We start from the raw sequence: 20,037 nt of genomic DNA on the forward strand, positions 1-20,037 counted from the left end.
CCCTATAAAATCCGTTACAAGTCGTCATTTAAAAGAAAATTGTGGCGGTGGCGGTGGATAATCTAAAAATTTACCTTTTTTTTATTATTAAATTGTTAGGTGGAAGCACAGAATAGTTATAAAACACCCTCCCCTCCTCATGTTAAGAATGGCTTTCAAAATAATAACGTTATTATTTCAACACGGTGGCAAAAGGGTACAAACACCTGAAATCTTTCTAGATTGAGGCATTTAAAAAATTTTGTTTTATCAAGAGTGTCCTTTTTGGGAGGCTAGATTTTCCCCATATTACAAACTGACCCTGTTTTCCCGTGGAGAGGCAAATATAAACAAGCCACCCCAACAATAACACTAGAGACCCTTGGAGAAAAAGCACCGGCTGGGCGGCTGAGTTAGACTAAGCTGTGATACAACAATGAGCTTATAATCAGGGGAGACTACTCTAATTCCAAATGTTTTAAACAACGCGCTTACATAATTCCGTGTTTGTTATGTACGTGGAATATCCTAGTTATTATTGCTGTTATTGTTTCCTGGGTCACAAGTTTAGGAGAGAGCGGCATCATTATTGACTTCGAGTCACGCAAGTCAAAGGTCATATGTGTACCGAGTGGAACATTGTTGTTTAGTTGTTTGCGACCACTTACATCGCCAAAGTACACGATGGCAGCAGCTGTATTCGATATCTTGAAACAATTATTGGTTTGTTAATTTTTTTTTGTTGTTGTTTATTATTAATTTAATTAATAATTTTATTATTATTTTTTATTATTAATAATTTAACCAAATCCGATGGGCTCCTCCTCCGATGATGTTTAAATTGCACGAAGTTAATAATTCTTATTCACTTATCTTCTCTCTCTCCACACACACACATATAGTGTACACAAATATTAGTAGCGTTTATTTTGGCCAAGATCAAAGTGTAGTATCTGTTCCGGCAGATGCTGCACTTAAGATAATTTGTACCAGTCAATGCAGGGGAAACCCTCTATACTGGGAAAATTATTATTTTTGGTAACCAGAGTGCCCCCTTTTTGGGGAGCTGGTTTTTACCTCACATTAAAAACGGCCTTGTGCCTAATTTGCTCAGTGGGGGAGCAAATAAATACCATCTGTTCTGATGCTACTCTTAAGTTAATTTGTCCTTGGTCAATGGAGGGAAAACCCTATATATTGAAGCAATTATTATTTTTGGTCCCAACCAGAGTGCCCCTGCCCCTCCCTCCCCTTTTTTTCAGGGAGCTGGTTTAACCCCATATTAAAAACGACCTTGTGTCACATTTTGCTTTGGTGGGAAAGCGAATAAATACTAACATTGGTCGCGTTTATTTTTATGCTTGTTCAGATAGAGTAGTCGATAGATCGATTAAAAAAAAATGTTTTAGGCAAAAACAATATCACGTTCTTAATTGTCATGTCGAAAATAGTAATAAAAATGACAAAAATTATCGAGTAGAAAATTATTTATAGGTAAAAGTAATTTTTACGGAAAATTGGGTAAAATTGCATTTTTCTTAGATGTTATAAAGAAGACCAAACAGAGTTCATACACAAGGGACATAACCCAATACACAAAATGTAGATTACACGATATTTGTAGCCTATAACGTTAGACAGACTTTTTTTAAATTATTATTTTTTTTTTAACTTAAAACAATAGCAGTTATTCTACTGAATAAATTTTCGTAATTTTTTGATATATTACTATTTCGACATGACAATGAAGTACGTAATAATGCTTAAAAAGACATTAAATAATATTTTTAAAAAATCTGTCGACTTAACAAGCACCATTATTTCCTTTGTTTTTCATTCTCGTTTTCGGTACTCATGCAGAGAGTGATCCGTGCTGAAATAATAACGTTATTATTTAAAAAGCCATTCTTAACATGGGGAGGGTTGGGGTTGTACCTATTCTGTACTTTAACCTTACAATTGAATAAAAAAACGATATTTTTTTAGATTAGGTCCACCTCCACAATTTTCTTTTAAATAGGTTTCATAGATTTTCGACTATGATGCTGAATGCAGAAATCGCATTGAAATTATGCAGAAGTAAATAGTTATCGAGATATAAAAAGTTGTATTATGTATTGTATTCTTTGGCGGCCATCTTTTTTACGCGCGTAGATTTGTTTATGGCGCGCGTGCACGCGTGTAACAAAGGTGGCCGCCAAAGAATACAATGCATAATACAACTTTTTATATCTCGATAACTACTTATTTCTGCAAAATTTCAATGCGATTTCCGTATTCAGCATAGTCGAAAACCTTTAAAAGTCGTCATTTAAAAGAAAACTTTAGTTAAACGTGGAAATACGATTTAAAAAATTGCGCGGATCACTCTCTGCACATCGCTTTTTTCTCTCGATCTTGAAAAAGAAAAATTGGTTTCACGCCTTTAAAAACATCATTTGGTCGGTCGGGAAGTGGGTGATCATTTTGCATTTAATTTCTATGCGAAACTGATCCCGGATCAATTTTGCATAAAAATGATTTAGGATTTAGTGTTAGCGATCAGTAATCATTTTTTTAATCTTCTTTTTTTCGGAGAGGTGATGGATGGGGGGTATTATAACAGTAACACTCTCCCCTAAATCACCCTACTGTCGTGTAAAATAAATAAATAAATAAATAAAATAAACAACTTTTTAAAAAAATTAGCTACCAATTAAATAAACCTTATTTTGAAAGCGTAAATAAAAAATATCAACGTTTTGGTTATTATTGTAGATTAACAATCAATTTATCTTCTTATCCGTGAAATATTTTTTTCGTTTTTTGTAATCGATTGCGCGCGAACACCCAGAAAACTTAGTTTTAAAAAGAAAAAAAATTAGGGTATTTTTTACGACCTGCTCCAGCGTAGTATAAACACCCCAACCACTCCATATTAAGAACGGCTTTCGGCATAAACACCCCAATAAATGGTGCTAGTGCAGGCAGAGAGTGATTCGGCGATTCGCGCTATTTTTTAAATCGTATTTCCAAGTTTAAAGTTTTATGATATGTTTTTTTTTATTCAGTTGTAAGGTTAAAGTATAGAATAGGTACAAAACACCCTTCCCTCCCCATGTTAAGAATGGCTTTTTAAATAATAACGTTATTATTTACGTCCGGATCACTCTCTGCACTAGTACCCAATAAATTATTTACATGTAAAGGAAGTAACCCCCCCCTTTTTTTGAGGAAGTAACGTTAGAATAAAAAATGCCGAAATTTCTTTTTTTGTTTCAAATAAATAACACGAATTATTTACCTTCACTCATATTGTAAGCTTCTTGGCTTTTTTTTTTTTTTGTTTGTTTGTTTCTTTTATGAAATCATGAAATTAAAAACAAAGAAACAGACATAAACTAAAATAACACGTTTTATCGGCAGTATTGCAGTTAAGTCCCGGCAAAGTTCGACAACTCTAGAAGGGTCGCATCAGTATTTTACACCGTCAAATCACGAATATCACGAATTATTAGTTTTAAAATAAAAATAAAATAATGGATAAGTTTTTAGTGTTTTTATTTAATGTAACATGCTTATTCAGCTCGAAAAACATACAGTGTTTACTGATGTATTGGATAATTTTAAATAGCCCAACCCCGGCTCTCACTTTGACGCTGTAAGTTTGAGAAAAAGAGTTAAAAATAAAAAATATACAAAATACTGTTAAAAACCCACTGAATATATGTCAGTCTATGTTACGGTAACATATATTGAGCGAGTTTCTAACAGTATTTTGTCTAGTTTTTCATTCCTAACTCCTTTTCTGAAGCTTATCGTGTCAACGAGAGAGTCGGGCGCCATTTTAAATTTTCCAATAAATCGGTAAACACTGTATATTTTTCGAGCTGAATAAATATGTTACATTAAATAAAAGGCCTGTTACAAGGGGTCAAAATTGAAAAATTGTAACGTGGGGCGGGGGGTCATCTGATTTTTATGTGCATGTCAACTGTTTCACAGATGCGTATGCATGAATCATTCACATGACAGATTACTTATGTTAAGAATAAGTAGGTTTGAAAACACTTTCTAAAGATTGTGTCAAGCTGGCCTAATGGTTAGTGAACTTGAGTCACTGTCTTTAGGTTTTGGTTTCAATCTCAGCTTGAGTATTTTTTTTTTTTACTTACAAGAAGTGAACTGTTTAGAAAAAAACGTAATACTCGCATGCACATGTCTCAGTTTCTGTATTAATTAAAATATAATATTTATGCGTATTTTACTGCCAGGTAATGCCTGGTAGCCTGCTAATCCCTATATATATAATAAAAAACCGGCACAGTTTTTCCCCTCTGCACCAAAATACTGTAGGCTTGCAACAACAGATGTGACATACAACTTTATTATGTCTGGACTATTAGCCACTACCTTATGTAACTATAGAACAACATTTGTGACACATTCATTCGTCATATTAAACCCTTAGATTTTATCTTAGGAGTGACATCACCACTATCGCCATTAGCATTGGAGGAAGTAGTTCCTATTTTACCCTCTACTTCATAACTGCTCTCACTGCCACCACTATACACCGCATAAAACTACACACAGTAGCCTTTTATTGCCCCCTCACCTTTATTAACTGAATCATAGCCTCATAGACATAGCGTCCACGTTCAATTCGCAGATTAAAAAATTAATGATTACTCCCTTCACAAATTCCACCCTTTCTCATTGGCTGTCAGCTGTAATTCTCTCATTCCAGAATTAAAACCTTACACAAAAAACAAAGGCATACGTACTCTGAACAACATGGCGTCTACAAGACAAGCGTTATGCCAATTTTATACACACCTATGACGCCGACATTACATATAGATTGTTTACTTTTTTTTGCGATCGCATACATTTAAACAGAACCCCCATTGAAAACTTTCCGATTGACGACAGTTTACTTTGCGTTTAGTTTGTCCTCTACTCTCTCACTCTGTCTCTATTATTCGTTATAGCGCTATTCTCTCTCTTTACCATAAAAGTGACGAAATATTTCTTTTATTCGTTCTCATAGTTAACCATAACTTTTCTTTTTTATGCTTTTTCTTTATAGAGAGTGGACCGTTTCATTTTTTGCTAGCTTCTATACCACAAAATGAACACAACATACTTTTCCTATCTCTCTCTCTGTCTCTCTCTCTTAAAAATAAACTGGACGAAATATTCATTACATTTGTTTTCATTTCGCAACCTGCTAGAACACAAAACAACAACGTGGTACTCTTCCGCACTCTCTCTCTTTCTTTCTTTCTTTCTTTCAATAAAACTTAACGAAATATTCCTTTTACAAAGAATGAGAGTTCATATAGAAACGTTGTTTTAATTTGAATAAAATAAAATACACCCCAAGTGCGCTTGAAAGCCAAATCACAACGTAATATTAGGAAAATAAACAAATATTTTACTTGTTTGTAATTTATCACAAATATATTTCGGAGGTAGACTCCATCTTCAGTGTTTTGTTTGTTTTTTTTTTTTTTCTTTTCTTCTTCCTTGCCATGTTGTAAAGTTGGAGAAAGAAGTCTATGTGTTTAGAGCCGCGCGTTGTATCTGGTGGTTGTATTTTGAAATGTTTGAACTGTGCGTAGGTAACGCGAGAATAACGTCAAGAATGTGAGTTCAATAGAAACGTTGTTTTAATTTGAATAAAATAAAATATGCATCAAGTGCGCTTGAAAGCCAAATTACAACGTAATATTAGGAAAATAAACAAATATTTTACTTGTTTGAAATTTATCACAAATATATTTCAGAGATAGACTCCATCTTCAGTATGTTTTGTTTTGTTTTTTCTTTTTCTTCTTCCTTGTCATGTTTAAATTTGGAGAAAGAAGTCTGTATAGAGCCGCGCGTTGTATCTGGCGGTTGTATTTTGAAATGTTTGAACTGTGCACTTTTCTCAATAACTATGCCTTGGAATTTTTTTAAATTTTGCACAAACATTAAACATGATATGAGTAAAAGAGTAACAGAACAGATTTTCTGGGAAAAATCTGGTTGCCTCCTCTCCCCCTTTCTGTGTATGTCTATTTAGCAGTTTTGCATGGTGCAGAACTCAAATTTAAATATGTTAAGGCCTTGGGGACTTTTGGGACTAAATGGGAGGGGGGGGGGAAACTTAGTCATTTCTTTTTTTGCATGGTAAGGCCTAAAACTGCACCGTTTGTTCATTTTCACCGGGATTTGAACTTAGTCATTTTTTTATGCCTCGTTCACTGTGCATTCACGGGTGACCATGCATGCTTCACTTTTTTTAAAGTTAATTTTGAACTTGCGCCAAAACGGTTGATATGACTAGGTTTTTATCATGTAAAAGTGAACGCAAGACTTATTTTTTCAATTGCATTGTTGAATGTGACTTGCAAGAAACGGTTCAATGATCATCTCACCAGAAACAATATCGTGTTTAAGTATTTTTCCTACCTATAAGTAAATTCGTTCAACACTCATTGAATTATTTATGCACAATTTATTTTTTTCTTTAAATGTGATTATATTTTTTAATTATTTTCCTTTCTCTTGGGCGCCCGGGCAACACCAGTGAATACATCAAATATATACAATAAAGTTACAATAAAATTATGTAACCAAACAAAAATTGTTTACCTTTAGACCATGCTTCCAAAAATAGCAAGATTCTTTTCTTTTTGTTTTTCTTTAAGCGATTAAAACACCCTGAAAAGCTTGGTAGTAAAAAAAATGTTTGAAATAAAAAACAAAAATGCCAAAACAACAAAAATCAAAAACAACAAAAATGCCAAAACAACAAAAATCAAAAACAACAAAAATCAAAAATAACAAAAATCAAAAACAACAAAAATCAACAACAACAAAAATCAACAACAACAAAGTCAAAAACAACAAAAATCAAAAACAACAAAAATAAAAAAAAACGAAAATCAAAAACATCAATTATTTTAAACCTTATAGTGTGAGATGAGGTTCACATAAATTCAACTAAAAATGGTCACCCATTTATGTGCACACCACTAGTGGTGACGATAATGCACCACCTAAACAGATAGGTGCTCGAATGAGCTTGAATTACTGCCCCCCCCATCCCCCCCCCCCGTAAAACAACCTTTTCCATCAGTAACCATAGTAAATAATCTTGAAATATTTATTTGTGCAAAATATAAAAATACATAATGAACAAGTTAGGCACAAGGCCATTCAAAAGTATGAAGATAACGAATGTCGTTGGTTATCCTTGGTTTCAAAATTGTCTACCCTACTCTTAACTAAAAATATCTCAGTCACCACAATACCACATTCACTCTAGTTGTTTCCTACTCAAGATAAACCAAAATTTGAAAGAAGTTTTATCGGATTATTTACAGTAATAACATTTCATTGGCGAGGGAATGGGGAATAAACAAGAAGGAACAAAAATTCGTTAGCAAAACCCTTTCCAACCTTTTCTAAATAATAGACCACCCACTGTTTTTCAGTTTGCTGAAAACAAGCAGGTCAATCTCTAAGTGGGAGTGGAATCCAAATGTGGGTGTAAAAAAGAGGTGGGGGGGGGGAGTGGACATAATCCTTACAAGATGATGAGAATAAAGGCCAAGGATGAAAAGAAATAAAAGTGGGGAGTGGGAATCTTGCAAGCCTTTTATTACCAGGGAGAGGGTATTTGGGACCATACTTAGGAAAGATTAACAAGATGTTGGTTTACATTACATTTAAACTTCTGCATATCAGTACTGCCAGGGAAATAGGTAGCAGGAAGGGAATTCCAAAGTCTAGTTGTTCTAGGGAAGAACCTATTAGAGTAGAAAGCTTTCTGGCATTTAGAGACCTCAACAGTGAAGGGGTGTGATTTTGTTGCTTAGCGGGTATTATCAGGGATATGTACGTCAAGGGGGCACAAGTGCAATAAGTTCATCAGAGCATATTCCATTAAAATACTTGTAAAACAGGCACAGAGATGCAACATTGCAGTGATGGGACAGGGGTTGGAGCTTAGGTGACAAACTTTAAATACTCTTGTACTATTCACCAATGGTATTATGATTTATATAATACCCGGGCAACACCTGGTTGCCCTGCTTGTTGTATTCCACATGACAGCTAGACGACACTGGATAAAACTTCTAGCGACAATCTAAATTCATATTCTTAAATATTTCATCAGAGAGTTCTTTAAATTCAGTTCTGAATTCCTTTTTCTCTATCAGCATTAGGTCATTGTTATAATTCCATCACAAAAATATTCACCTCATCCGCCAAAATCTCCCCCCCCCCGCCCCCAAAAAGTTCCAATTAAAAAAAAAAAATAATTCCCTGTCGATCTTTATTAGAGTTACCTCCCCTTTGTCAACCAATTTTTTTTTCACACATACGAAACAACAGCCGTAAAACGGAGACTAACTTAAAAAATACGAAAATATCTACGGAGCCAGTAACTTTTCTCTTTTCTTTTCCAAACAACAGCCAACATGCCTGAAGACGGTCAAAGGCCAAGCCGATCGAAACGTTGCGCAAATAAAACTCAAGATGAGAACAATAGTTCGTTCAGTACAAGTAATATATATAAAAAAATAAAAATGTTTCATCCAACACCAGTAGGCGCATGTGAAACGTGAACAAATTCCGCAGAATCTTTATATTTTTTTTCTAATGGCTGGAAATACTTGATGCGTCGCCAGGGCTATCAAGGGTATTTTTAATCGTGACGCCATCACTAGATGGTTTGCCTACCATGGTTTAAGAGAGTCCCATCTACACCCGAGAGAAGGATAGACCGCGCCAATTTCCCAACCTGGTATTTTTACCTCGTGGTACACACAGCACCTTGCCTTTCCAAAGGATCACCCATCTGGTACTTGACAGGCTCAATGTTGCTTAACTTCGGCTATCCGGCAAGAATCGATGTGTCAACATGATTGTACCATATATACGTGCAGTAATATAAATATTATTTTCGAAATGACAAAAATATTAAAAAAATTTTCTACATAGAAATGTAAGGAAAATACTACTAATACTAATATTACGACAAGTAATATTACTACTACTGGTGATGAGGATATTGTTACTAATTACAAATAATAATGACATCACTATTAATAAGGTTACTACTATTAATACTGCTATACTTTTAACAAGGATACTACCAACAATAATAATGAGGATATGACTAAGAATACTACTACTAATGCTAAGGATAATATAATATGGATACTCTTACTAATAACTAATAATAATAATAATAGAATTGTCGAAATAAAGACGTACGCTGGGCCCATAACCTCTAGAAGTGTAAGCCATGTTTAGTTTCAGAACATTTTCCGATGGTTCGTTGTTCTAAACAAGTCTTGAGAGGTGACTGGTTTGCAGTAGACAGAACGGTTTCCGATGGTTTGTTGTTCTAAACAAGCCTGGAGAGGTGACTGGTTTGCAGTAGACAGAACAGTTTCCGATGGTTCGTTGTTCTAAACAAGTCTTGAGAGGTGACTGGTTTGCAGTAGACAGAACAGTTTCCGATGGTTCGTTGTTCTAAACAAGTCTTGAGAGGTGACTGGTTTGCAGTAGACAGAACAGTTTCCGATGGTTTGTTGTTCTAAACAAGTCTTGAGAGGTGACTGGTTTGCAGTAGACAGAACATTTTCTGATGGTTTGTTGTTCTAAACAAGTCTTGAGAGGTGACTGGTTTGCAGTAGACAGAACAGTTTCCGATGGTTCGTTGTTCTAAACAAGTCTTGAGAGGTGACTGGTTTGCAGTAGACAGAACAGTTTCCGATGGTTCGTTGTTCTAAACAAGTCTTGAGAGGTGACTGGTTTGCAGTAGACAGTTCCACAGAGCAAAATATTCTTACCGTGTCGAGACGGAAAAAACATGCGAAATTGCTACAGAAAAGGTTATAATAGTATTATTATTAGTATTCAACAAAAATACTAATAATAAAACTGTGTTCTACTACTACTACTACTACTACTACTACTACTAATAATAATAAAATACTGCTATTAATAAAAGTGCTGATACTACTACTAATAAAATATTACTTCTACTAGTACTAATAAAGATATTACAACTATTAAAACTACTACTACTACTACTACTAATCAGTTTAACATCTGTTTTACATGATTGTATATGGTGGACTATTTTTAGAAATTGACTTCAAAACTTAATTATCTCTGGCCAGGTTTTTATTTATCCCTCTTTCTCTCAATTACTACTACTACTCGTCGTTGGCAGAACGGGACAAGATCAAAGTGTAGTATCTGTTCTTCAGATGCTGCACTTCTATTTCTTGTTCTCTTTCGGTGGAGGAGAAATCCTTCACGACTGAGACAATTTTTATTTTTGTACCTTTTCTCCACGTTAAAAAACGACCCTGGTGTCTAACTCTGTCCCGTGGGGAGGCATAGTAAATAGGTACTACTACTACTACTACTACTGATAATAATAATGTCTTTTGACATCCACCTGTTTAAAAAAGTAAAAAAAAAAAAAAAAACAGGAAAAAAAATGAACCTATTTATCAAAATCTAATGATACTACTATTAATAATCATAATAATAACTTGGATACTATGACGACTAATATTAATAATGATACTACTACTGCTAATATTAATCATACTATTACTACTACTAAACATAAAAATACTACTACTGTTAATAATAATGACGTCTGTTGAGATCCACCTGTAAAGAAAAGTATTAAAAAAAAAAGAAACAGAAAAGTGAGCTTATTTGTCAACCCCACTCCCTCGCTTCAATAGATTTTTCTTTTTTTTCGCACTGCTCGTAATTTAATACAATTTTCTTTGTGTTTCATTGCTCGTCTGCTTCCAAATTGATTCTTTTTCGTTTTATTCTACGACTTTATTTTTTCTTGATTCTTTTGTAGGCAATTCTTTTATTTTTGGGGATCTTTTTTCCTCTTTTGTTTTCCTTTCTTTGTTTTCGTTTTTTGAAGCTTGAAATTCCCTTGAAATTTAATTTGTCTTTAGAAATCCTGTGAGATGAGTCTCGACTTGATCGAGTTGTTTCGATAAAATCGTCGTTACAAAGAAATTAACATCCAATTTTCGTTGGCATCATTTTCCGCTGACTGAAGCACAACTCATCTAACAAATAAAAATAAGTCAGTTGGATTATCGAAGTTAGACCTAAATAGCATTGCATCTGACACATTGCTATTTCATTCTTACTAGTCAGTCATTTATTCACTGGTATAGCCTCCATTGTCCAAATAAAATAAATTCCAATTGTTTTCATTGATTACATATTTCGCCCATGTTTTACTTTAGTAAGCCACACTTCCTGATCTACAATTATCAACATTGGTATGATGTTTATCGATTGATATTGTTGCGTTTGTTACAGTGAGGAAAATTTAAAATGGCTTCTAGAAAACCACCTCCAGTCTGTAGTGGAATGGGACCGCAAATGGATGATAACATTTAAAACGACGAAGACTAAGCTGCTTCTCGTTAACAATTACAAGAAACTTTCTCAACCACCCATTATCATTGATAATGCACAGGCTGCTTCAATCTTTGACAGACTATGGATACCCACATAGGGTTGCCTGCACGTGAAATTTTTTTGTGGCAGGAGGTGTGCAATTTCCAACCACACCTCTCCTAAGTCGACATTGTTAAATACCAGTGGCAAGTGAAGCGTATGTTCAGGACGACTGGAAACAAATGCCGAGATAAGCAGAGAGCACATACAGCGCCTAGAATTCCCAAATGATCACCCATCTGCTACTATCCAGGCTCAACATAACTTAACTTTGGTGATCTGACGAGAACCGGTTTGTCAACGCGATTACGCCGTAACACCCTATTGACAGGCAACATAGATTGGAGCAAATACATTGAGGACATTGCCAAGGCTGCTGCAAAGAAGGTGGGCTCCCTCTATCATGCTAGAAAATCAGTCACGCCGGAGGACATCCTATATCTTTACAAAGCTGCAATTTGTCCATGCATGATGTATTCTTGCCATATCTGGGCTGATGCATCTGAGTATAGACCTGTAGCAGTCGCAGAGAACTATTTTCTCTGGTGAATCAATGCTCTCCCTCGCTTTTAGTTCTCTGGCCACAGGCTGACGAATCAGCTAACAAGGCGCATTGATTCATCTGCTCCCTAAAAGTCTTAAGAGAACGTTACCAGTCAGAACCGGACCAGCATAACAACATCTATCCTCTTTCATCCCCTGTCCACTGGACATCTTGCTATAGCATTGACGGTCTTGATTTGAGACAACTGCTATTCAGCCAGGGATGACACGGTACTGATTGACCGACGACGACCTTAAAAGAACTTTCTTTGCCTTCTTCCCTTTTTAGCAGCCTGACCTACCAGTTCCTGCTACAAATAAAATATTCTTCATTGTTGTTTAAAAAGGAGTTTGTGTTTCTTTTGTGCCTTGTTCTTTGCTATAATTTATTAGGAAGGTAAAACAATCACCTCTCCATACACTAAATACACAGAAATACTCTTCATTGTTTAAAAGGAAGTTTGTGTTTCTTCTGCGTCTTGTTCTTTGCTATAATTTATTAGGAAGCTAAAACAATTATCATTCTCCCCTAAAGGCCATTTTGATGCTTACGACTACCATTAGTCTCTGCCTCTTAGACACGGTCCAAAAAAAAGAGTCTTCAATCTAATAGGACTATCATCCGATGTCCAATCCTCGCAATGTTGCATTCCTGCATCTATGTTACAAGTACAAGGTGCCTTCAATAAGTTTCCAGACTTTTTTCGTATGGGCACTTTTATTGATAGTACACACATGAAACTCTTGTCCCCTTCGAAGTAATCTCCTCCGGCTGCAATGCACTTGTTGTACCATTCCTTCTTCTGGAAGTCCTCTTGGAAATTCTTTTGTGTGAGGGTGTCAATAACTCTTGTCACAGCCTCTTTCATCTTCTCAGTTGTCTCATAATGACAGCCTCTAAGGTTTTCTTTGGGCTTAGGGAATAACCAAAAGTCGCAGGGAATAAGGCCTGAACTATAGGGACGATGAGGAACCATCTTGATGCACATCTTGGTTAAATAGTCTGTGATCTCCTCTGAGCACCCTTAAGACAAACTTTGCGCAAATCTTCTATATCTTCAGTTCCTCACAAATAATTGTGTGTACAGTTCCCACACTGACATCAAAATATGCACTTATTGTCTCTATAGACACACGACGGTTCTTATCCATGAAATTCTTTATTTGGCCAATCAACTCTGGTGTTCTGACTTCCTTACTCCTCCCACACCTCATCATCCCTCACAGACTCTCTGTCTTCTTTGAATCTCTTCTGATGCTCAATTCATGTAAGATGGTCCAAAAGCAGTCTGAAGCATTCCATACGTTACTGTGGCATTTTTTCCAAGTTTAAAACAGAATTTTATTGCATATCGTTCTTCTAAAGTGTTGTCAGACGGACAAACATCAGAAATACGGGGATATAATAGATATAATATAAATAATCAGAGTAAATGCTCTTATCAGTCAAATATTGTAATTGTTTTGATTTTTTTTTTTAACTCAATAATCTTTTCTTCGTCCTGTTATCTTGATTGCATTGCCATGACAACCAATCTTTCATTTTTAGACTTTGATGTTTGGCCATTGAGTTGACAACCAGGTGAGATGATTTATGGGACAACGCAATTATTAAATGTCCAGATTTTTTTTAACGAAGCCAAGACCATCATCATCATCATCATCATCGTAACAGGCATTTACATGGTTAGACAGTTTTTAGAAATTGACTTCCAAACTTATCTCTGGCCGGGTCTTTATTTATCCCTCTTTCTCTCCAGTTCATTCTAATCCCTTTTTCCAATGACCCTGCTACCTCAACTGTTCTACATTTACCGACTCAAGAATTCTCACCCATTTTTTTTTTTTTTTTTTTTTTGATAAGCAGTGACCCATACTCATCCGAACACCCTCATATCCATTCATCCAAAATCATGTTTTGTTTAACTTCTGTGTTGGACGACTTTTGGAAATTCACTTCCAAAACTAACCTATCTCTGGCCAGGTCTTGTTAAGCCATCGACTCAAATAATTCTTCCCAGTTTCAACAATCATCTCCAATCCTCACAGTGTTCGTCTCGCTGTCCGCCTGACAAACCCACTAGCCCTTATCCTTGAGCTGCCTTCAGGCCTTGATAAGCAGTGACTCTTACATACAAATAACCAAAAATAATCCTCTTTCTCTCGCATCCATATTTATTACTTCTTCCTAACTCATTGTCCTTGACTTTCCCTTGACAACTGACCCTGCTACCTCGACTGTTCTACATCTAATACAAAAGCTCTCATCCATTCTTTCATCATCATCATCATTATCATCATCATCATCATCATCACCATTTTAACTAACTGACCTTAACTGCTCTACATCCTTTACTCACCCAAGCACATTCATCCTGAACTGGAGAGGACCGTTACAACTAAAATCAGGACAGTTGTTAGAAATTGACTTCCAAACTAACTTATCTCTGGCCAGGTCTTTATTTATCCTTCTTTCGTTTCAATTCCATCCTTATCACTTCCTCCAATAAATAATAAATAAATCTTCTGGCTCACATAATTCGGCAATACCCCAGGGGTGCTAATATGCAACAATAACAAAATGCAGGAATCACAAATCTTGTTTTTATGTAAAAATGTTTTATATATAAAAAACGTTGTTTTAATATAACAACAACGTTGTTTGTATATAACAAACAACGTTATTAATGTTGTTTGTATATAAAACATTATATATATTAACCCTAACCCTCTCCATCCCCCCAATATATATATATATATATATATATATATATATATATATAAAACAATGTTGTTTGAATATAGCAATGTTGTTTGTTATATTCAAACAACATTGTTTGTATATAAAACATTATATATATATATATATATATATATATATATATATATAAAACAATGTTGTTTGTTATATTCAAACAACATTGTTTGTATATAAAACATTATATATATATATATATATATATATAAAACAATGTTGTTTGAATATAGCAATGTTGTTTATTATATTCAAACAACATTGTCTCCTATATAATATTTTGATTGTAGAAATTCCCCTCTGGACTAAAGTATCATAGATTTGCAACAACAGATGCCGCATACTAATTCATTATGTCTAGACTATTAGTCACTATCTTATGTAACTTTACAATGCCATTTTAGACACATTAAGTCATTATAATAAAATGCTACATTCCATCCTAGGAGCAACATCATCACCATCACAACATCTATAAAAGAAGGAGTCTCTACTTTTCTCTATAAATATTTAGTCCTCCCACTGCCACCAGTTGACACCAGGAGCTTGTCTACATTTTCCTATGATACTTACATTGCACCCATCGTAACTGATTATAAACTAAAACAAATAACCCCATCTTTCCTTTACCTGATTCAAAAATAATAAATTATCCCTCCTCAAAATCCGCCCCATCTGATTGGATGAAACTAGCTAATTCTACTGTTCCAGAATACACTTCTATATACATAAACGAACGTTCAGGAAATTTTCCAAAATGGCGGCGACCTCTATCTACATGATGCAATGTTGCTGATAAAATATGACCAAGTATAAACATTTAAACTGTTCGTCAACAGAAAATCAAATAGTTTTAACCTTTAAAAGTACTTATGCACAAAGTGCCTACACACCATTACCCCCCCCCCTTTAATCAAAAACAAAAATACTCTGACAAAAAAAAAAAAATTTGGGTACCATTACTTATTCTACGTTTTCGGAGCGGTGTCTCAACCCTTACACGATGGAATTTCCCTTTGTTTTGTTTTTCGGACTTTTTTTTGGGGGGACTTTTTGTTTTTCTTAGATTAGCTTTTGCTAATACTGTGGACCTGTGTAAATTCGAGGCTCTGTTAAAGACCCCTCCAACTCTGGGTACCATTATTTGTTTTTCGTTTTGGGAACGGGTTCTCAACCCTTAGACTATGCAATTTTTCTTTGTTTTTTTTGTCTCGGTGGTTTTCTTGGGGGCATTTATTTTTTCCGACTTATATTATTTTTTTCTTTACTTTAACTAGTACTGTGACCAATTTTATCGATATACTTTCCGCCGATTAACGAGGCTTCCATTGTCTTACTTATCGTGTCAACCGATGCTACTATTGTGCTTGTTTGTTGACAGTCCAACACATTTTATAAACTTTTTCGTTATACTTTATCCACATTCTTTTTCCGTCATTATATATTAGACTACATTTACGACATTCGAGGCCCTAAAAAAAAAAAAATGAAAATAAAAATGCGCGTACCATTATTTATTTTTCGTTTTGTGATCAGTTTCTCAACTCTTACATGATGCTCTTTTACGTGGTTTTCTTTTACGTGGTTTTCTGGGGGCATTTATTTATTTATCTATTTTTTTACTTACATTATTTTCCTTTAATTTAAGTAATACTGTGGCCGATTTTTAATTATATACTTTCCAGCGATTAACTAGGTTTCCACCATGTCAATTATCATGTCAACCACTTCCAACCCTATTTTATTGTTGTTTGTTTTCGTTTGTGGACAATCAAACGCATTACAACAGCTTTTTCATTATAATTTATACACATTCTTAGACACAAATCCCCTATTTGTACTATTTTCCCATCATTATATATTAGACTTCACTTACGAAAGGCCCTGACAAAGAAACCCCCCCCCCCCATTATTTGTTGTTTTTTTTTTCGGTGGATTTCTTGGGGTGTTTTACTGTGGCCGATTTCATCGATATACTTTCCGTGTCACTTATCGTGTCAACCGCTTCCAACCTTTAGACGATGCTATTTTCTTGGTTTGTTTTTCGTTTGTTTGACAGACAAACGAATCAAAAAAAACTTTTTACTTTATACTTATTACACTCCTAACCCTAACCCTAACCCTAAACCTAACCCAGAAAACTTTCCATTTATATCATTTTTGCAGCATTATATATTAACCTTATTTTACAACATTTGAGGCTGCTATATGACATTTACCAATTGGTCTTTTTAAACTTGTACAGATTGGCATTTTGATGTCTATGAAATAGCATAATAAGGCCAAATTTGGCCTTTTAGATGCTGTCTAAACGTGTCTATGAAAGAGCAGAATAAGGCCAAATTTGGCCTTTTAGACGCTGTTAATTTTAACATGTGTCTATGAAATAGCATAATAAGGCCAAATTTGGCCTTTTAGACGCTGTTAATTTTAACATGTCTATGAAAGAGCATAATAAGGCCAAATTTGGCCTTTTAGACGCTGTTAATTTTAACATGTGTCTATGAAAGAGCATAATAAGGCCAAATTTGGCCTTTTAGACGCTGTTAATTTTAACATGTGCCTATGAAATAGCATAATAAGGCCAAATTTGGCCTTTTAGATGCTGTCTAAACGTGTCTATGAAAGAGCAGAATAAGGCCAAATTTGGCCTTAAAAAGGGCAATCTGTCAAATCTTAAACAGGCCAAATTTTATGCTGTCCTCAATTGCCGTACATTTAGACTAAAAAAAAATGATGGCATAAATAGTTACACCGATATTTCTTCTGCTTGTATTACAGCTTTTTGTTGTAATACTGTGTTTTACATAAATATGAATAGTTTTTTTTTTATACTTGTTTTGTCTTTCGGATTAATTTACGCCGTTAAACTACACATGTACCCTAAATTACATTGCCTACGGAAACACTTATTTGTTATATTTCAAAAATTTTTTTTTTTTACATCTCTTTTCCACACTGATCAGACATTTACTTTTTTTTTCTTTTTCTGTAAATTTTTATCTTGGCTCCAACTTACCAATTTTCATTAAAATGACGATATTTATAGGTTTTCGGCAATCCTTATTATGACAGTATCTTTTACCTTTGACGGGCACAAGTAGTTTTTGAGGTATGAAGATATGCATTATGCACTTTGCGGGTGGGTATGCTGACATCGAATATCAAGGTTGAATTTGGACCAAATACTCTGACAACCCCGCCCCCTCATAAAATGGGGTTGGGGGTGTCTATTCCGAAAGCTGTTCTTAATGTAGTAAGCCATAATTTAATTTTTTACAAGAGCACAGGAAAAGGGGTGCTTCCACGGGGCAACGCCGGTTAACAGGTCCTGCTAGTTTATAACAAACAATCACCCCAAAAATCTTGTCTGTTCACACGAGTCGTTGAAGCCGTCATCAGTTCGATAATTCTATTTGTGTTTTTCTTTCTTTACTGCAGAGTCCGTTCAGGCTGGGCCACAAATACGTTCAGGACAAAGTGAATTCTGTTTTTGAAGGTCAAGATGCCTGGAGAGTCGCGATAATCACTTGCGGCACCACCCTCGCCATCATCAAACTCCACGAATTACAACACAACCACGAACAACGTGAGTAGTCAAGGATTTCAGAGATGCTTTTTATTTCTTACTTTGTTTGTCCACATGAGCCGACCTTTTTCTTTTTTTCTTTTTTTTTTCCTACTAGGAAGTTATCACTTATCAAGGCCCAAAGGCCACTTGAGGTTAATGAGTGTTAAGTAGATTGTGAAACTACACCAGTAATGGTGAAACTTGGGTAGAGTTTGATTATTTAAGAATTTGTTTACATTAGACTTGAAAACGACCATGCTATAGTCAGCTAGGAAGCAGGCCCACGGTATCATGTTCCACAGACACAGTTCTAGGAAAAACACTTTGCTCAAGGAATTTTCGTTTTAGGATGAACCAACAAGAATTTGTTTATATAAGACTTGAAAACGACCATCCTATAGTCAACAGCAAAAAAAACTTTAATTTTTAAAAAATTATTTCGACTATTATCCTCATTTTCTAATTGTTGTTTTCACGATATTTCGGCCAATCATTTCTCTGGCCTTCGTCAGGTTAACTGCAACGGGATAGGAATGTTGAATCCTCCAACTACATCCACAGCAATTGCTGCCTTCAATAGCTGTTTTTATCTCACCACGGTTTGGTCAATTAATCCTCTGACCGACTTTGGGTGGGATTGAAACCGCTACTGCCTTCAATGAATAAAAATTATACGAATTACTCATCTTCAAAATATTTCCAAATAAATTCAATAATAAAAAAAAATTACTTTTACATTGTTTTTTGAATTGCGTTCACCAACAAGTTAACAAGGCATATTCCCACTTGGTTGGTTGGTTTTGTTTTACGGCATATCAACCCTTTTCAGATTATTTAATGCCGAATCCAGTGATTTTGAAGAAAAATTTTTTTAATAGAATATATTTTTTTTTTTCAAGTCAGTTTCTATTCAACCCATAGTTTGAACCCTAACAGGTACCACCATTCCGGGTCAGAGTGGACCTGGGAGCAATGGCAATTAAAGGGTGGCTCCACACCCCCCAAAGCACACAAGCTGGGGCCTCACAATCGGATATAGTTTAAGGTCATATCCAGGACCCAAAAAGATTAAGCTCTGGTGAGAAGAAAGATTAACAAGATGTTGGTTTACATTACATTTAAACTTCTGAATATCAGTACAGTCAAGGAAGCAGGTAGCAGGAAGGGAGTTCCAAAGTCTAGCTGTTTGAGGGAAGAAATTAGTAGAGTAGAAAGCTTTCTGGCATCTAGGGATCTCAACAATGAAGGGGTGTGATTTTGTTGCTAAGCGGGTTTGTTGGGGATATGTACGCCAAGGAGGCACAAGTGCAACAAGTTCGTTAAAGTAAATTCCATTAAAATATTTGTAAAACAGGCACAGAGATGCAGCATACTGTTTGTCAGAAAGAAAATTCGCTTTTGCGACGTGGTGGACTAGTGTTTGATTAATTAAGGTTTCAAAGATTTTAGTGAAGAGGGGAAGGAGACTGATAGGGTGAATATTGAGAGGGTCAGTCCTTACACCAGAAGTCTTGTACACTGGTACCACAGAGATGCAGCATTGCAGTGATGGGACAGGGGTTGGAGCTTAGTTGACAATGTGGGACCTTTTTTTTTTTTTTTTTTGACCCTATCCGAGAGGGAGAAGAAGCTAGTGGTAGATGCACCAGCCCAGATGTGGCAACAATACTCCATGCCAGACTTTGTA

At 35.2% G+C, this 20,037-nt stretch overlaps 1 protein-coding gene across 1 annotated transcript in view; it reads left to right on the forward strand.

Annotated features, from left to right (window-relative positions):
* The first annotated feature begins 410 nt into the window (after positions 1 to 410).
* Positions 411 to 20,037, forward strand: part of LOC145266315 (sphingosine-1-phosphate lyase 1-like) — an 81,250-nt gene continuing 61,623 nt past the window's right edge. Inside the window, exons 1-2 of the mRNA XM_080121874.1 lie at positions 411 to 702; positions 18,221 to 18,368. Coding sequence (XP_079978000.1) covers positions 664 to 702; positions 18,221 to 18,368 — 187 coding nt within the window. The 5' untranslated portion in view covers positions 411 to 663. The remainder of the gene's footprint in view (positions 703 to 18,220; positions 18,369 to 20,037) is intronic.

The sequence above is a fragment of the Euprymna scolopes genome, chromosome 41 (genome assembly GCF_053919585.1).
Source record: "Euprymna scolopes isolate OS-2025 chromosome 41, ASM5391958v1, whole genome shotgun sequence".
Classification (NCBI taxonomy): Eukaryota; Metazoa; Mollusca; class Cephalopoda; order Sepiida; family Sepiolidae; genus Euprymna; species Euprymna scolopes.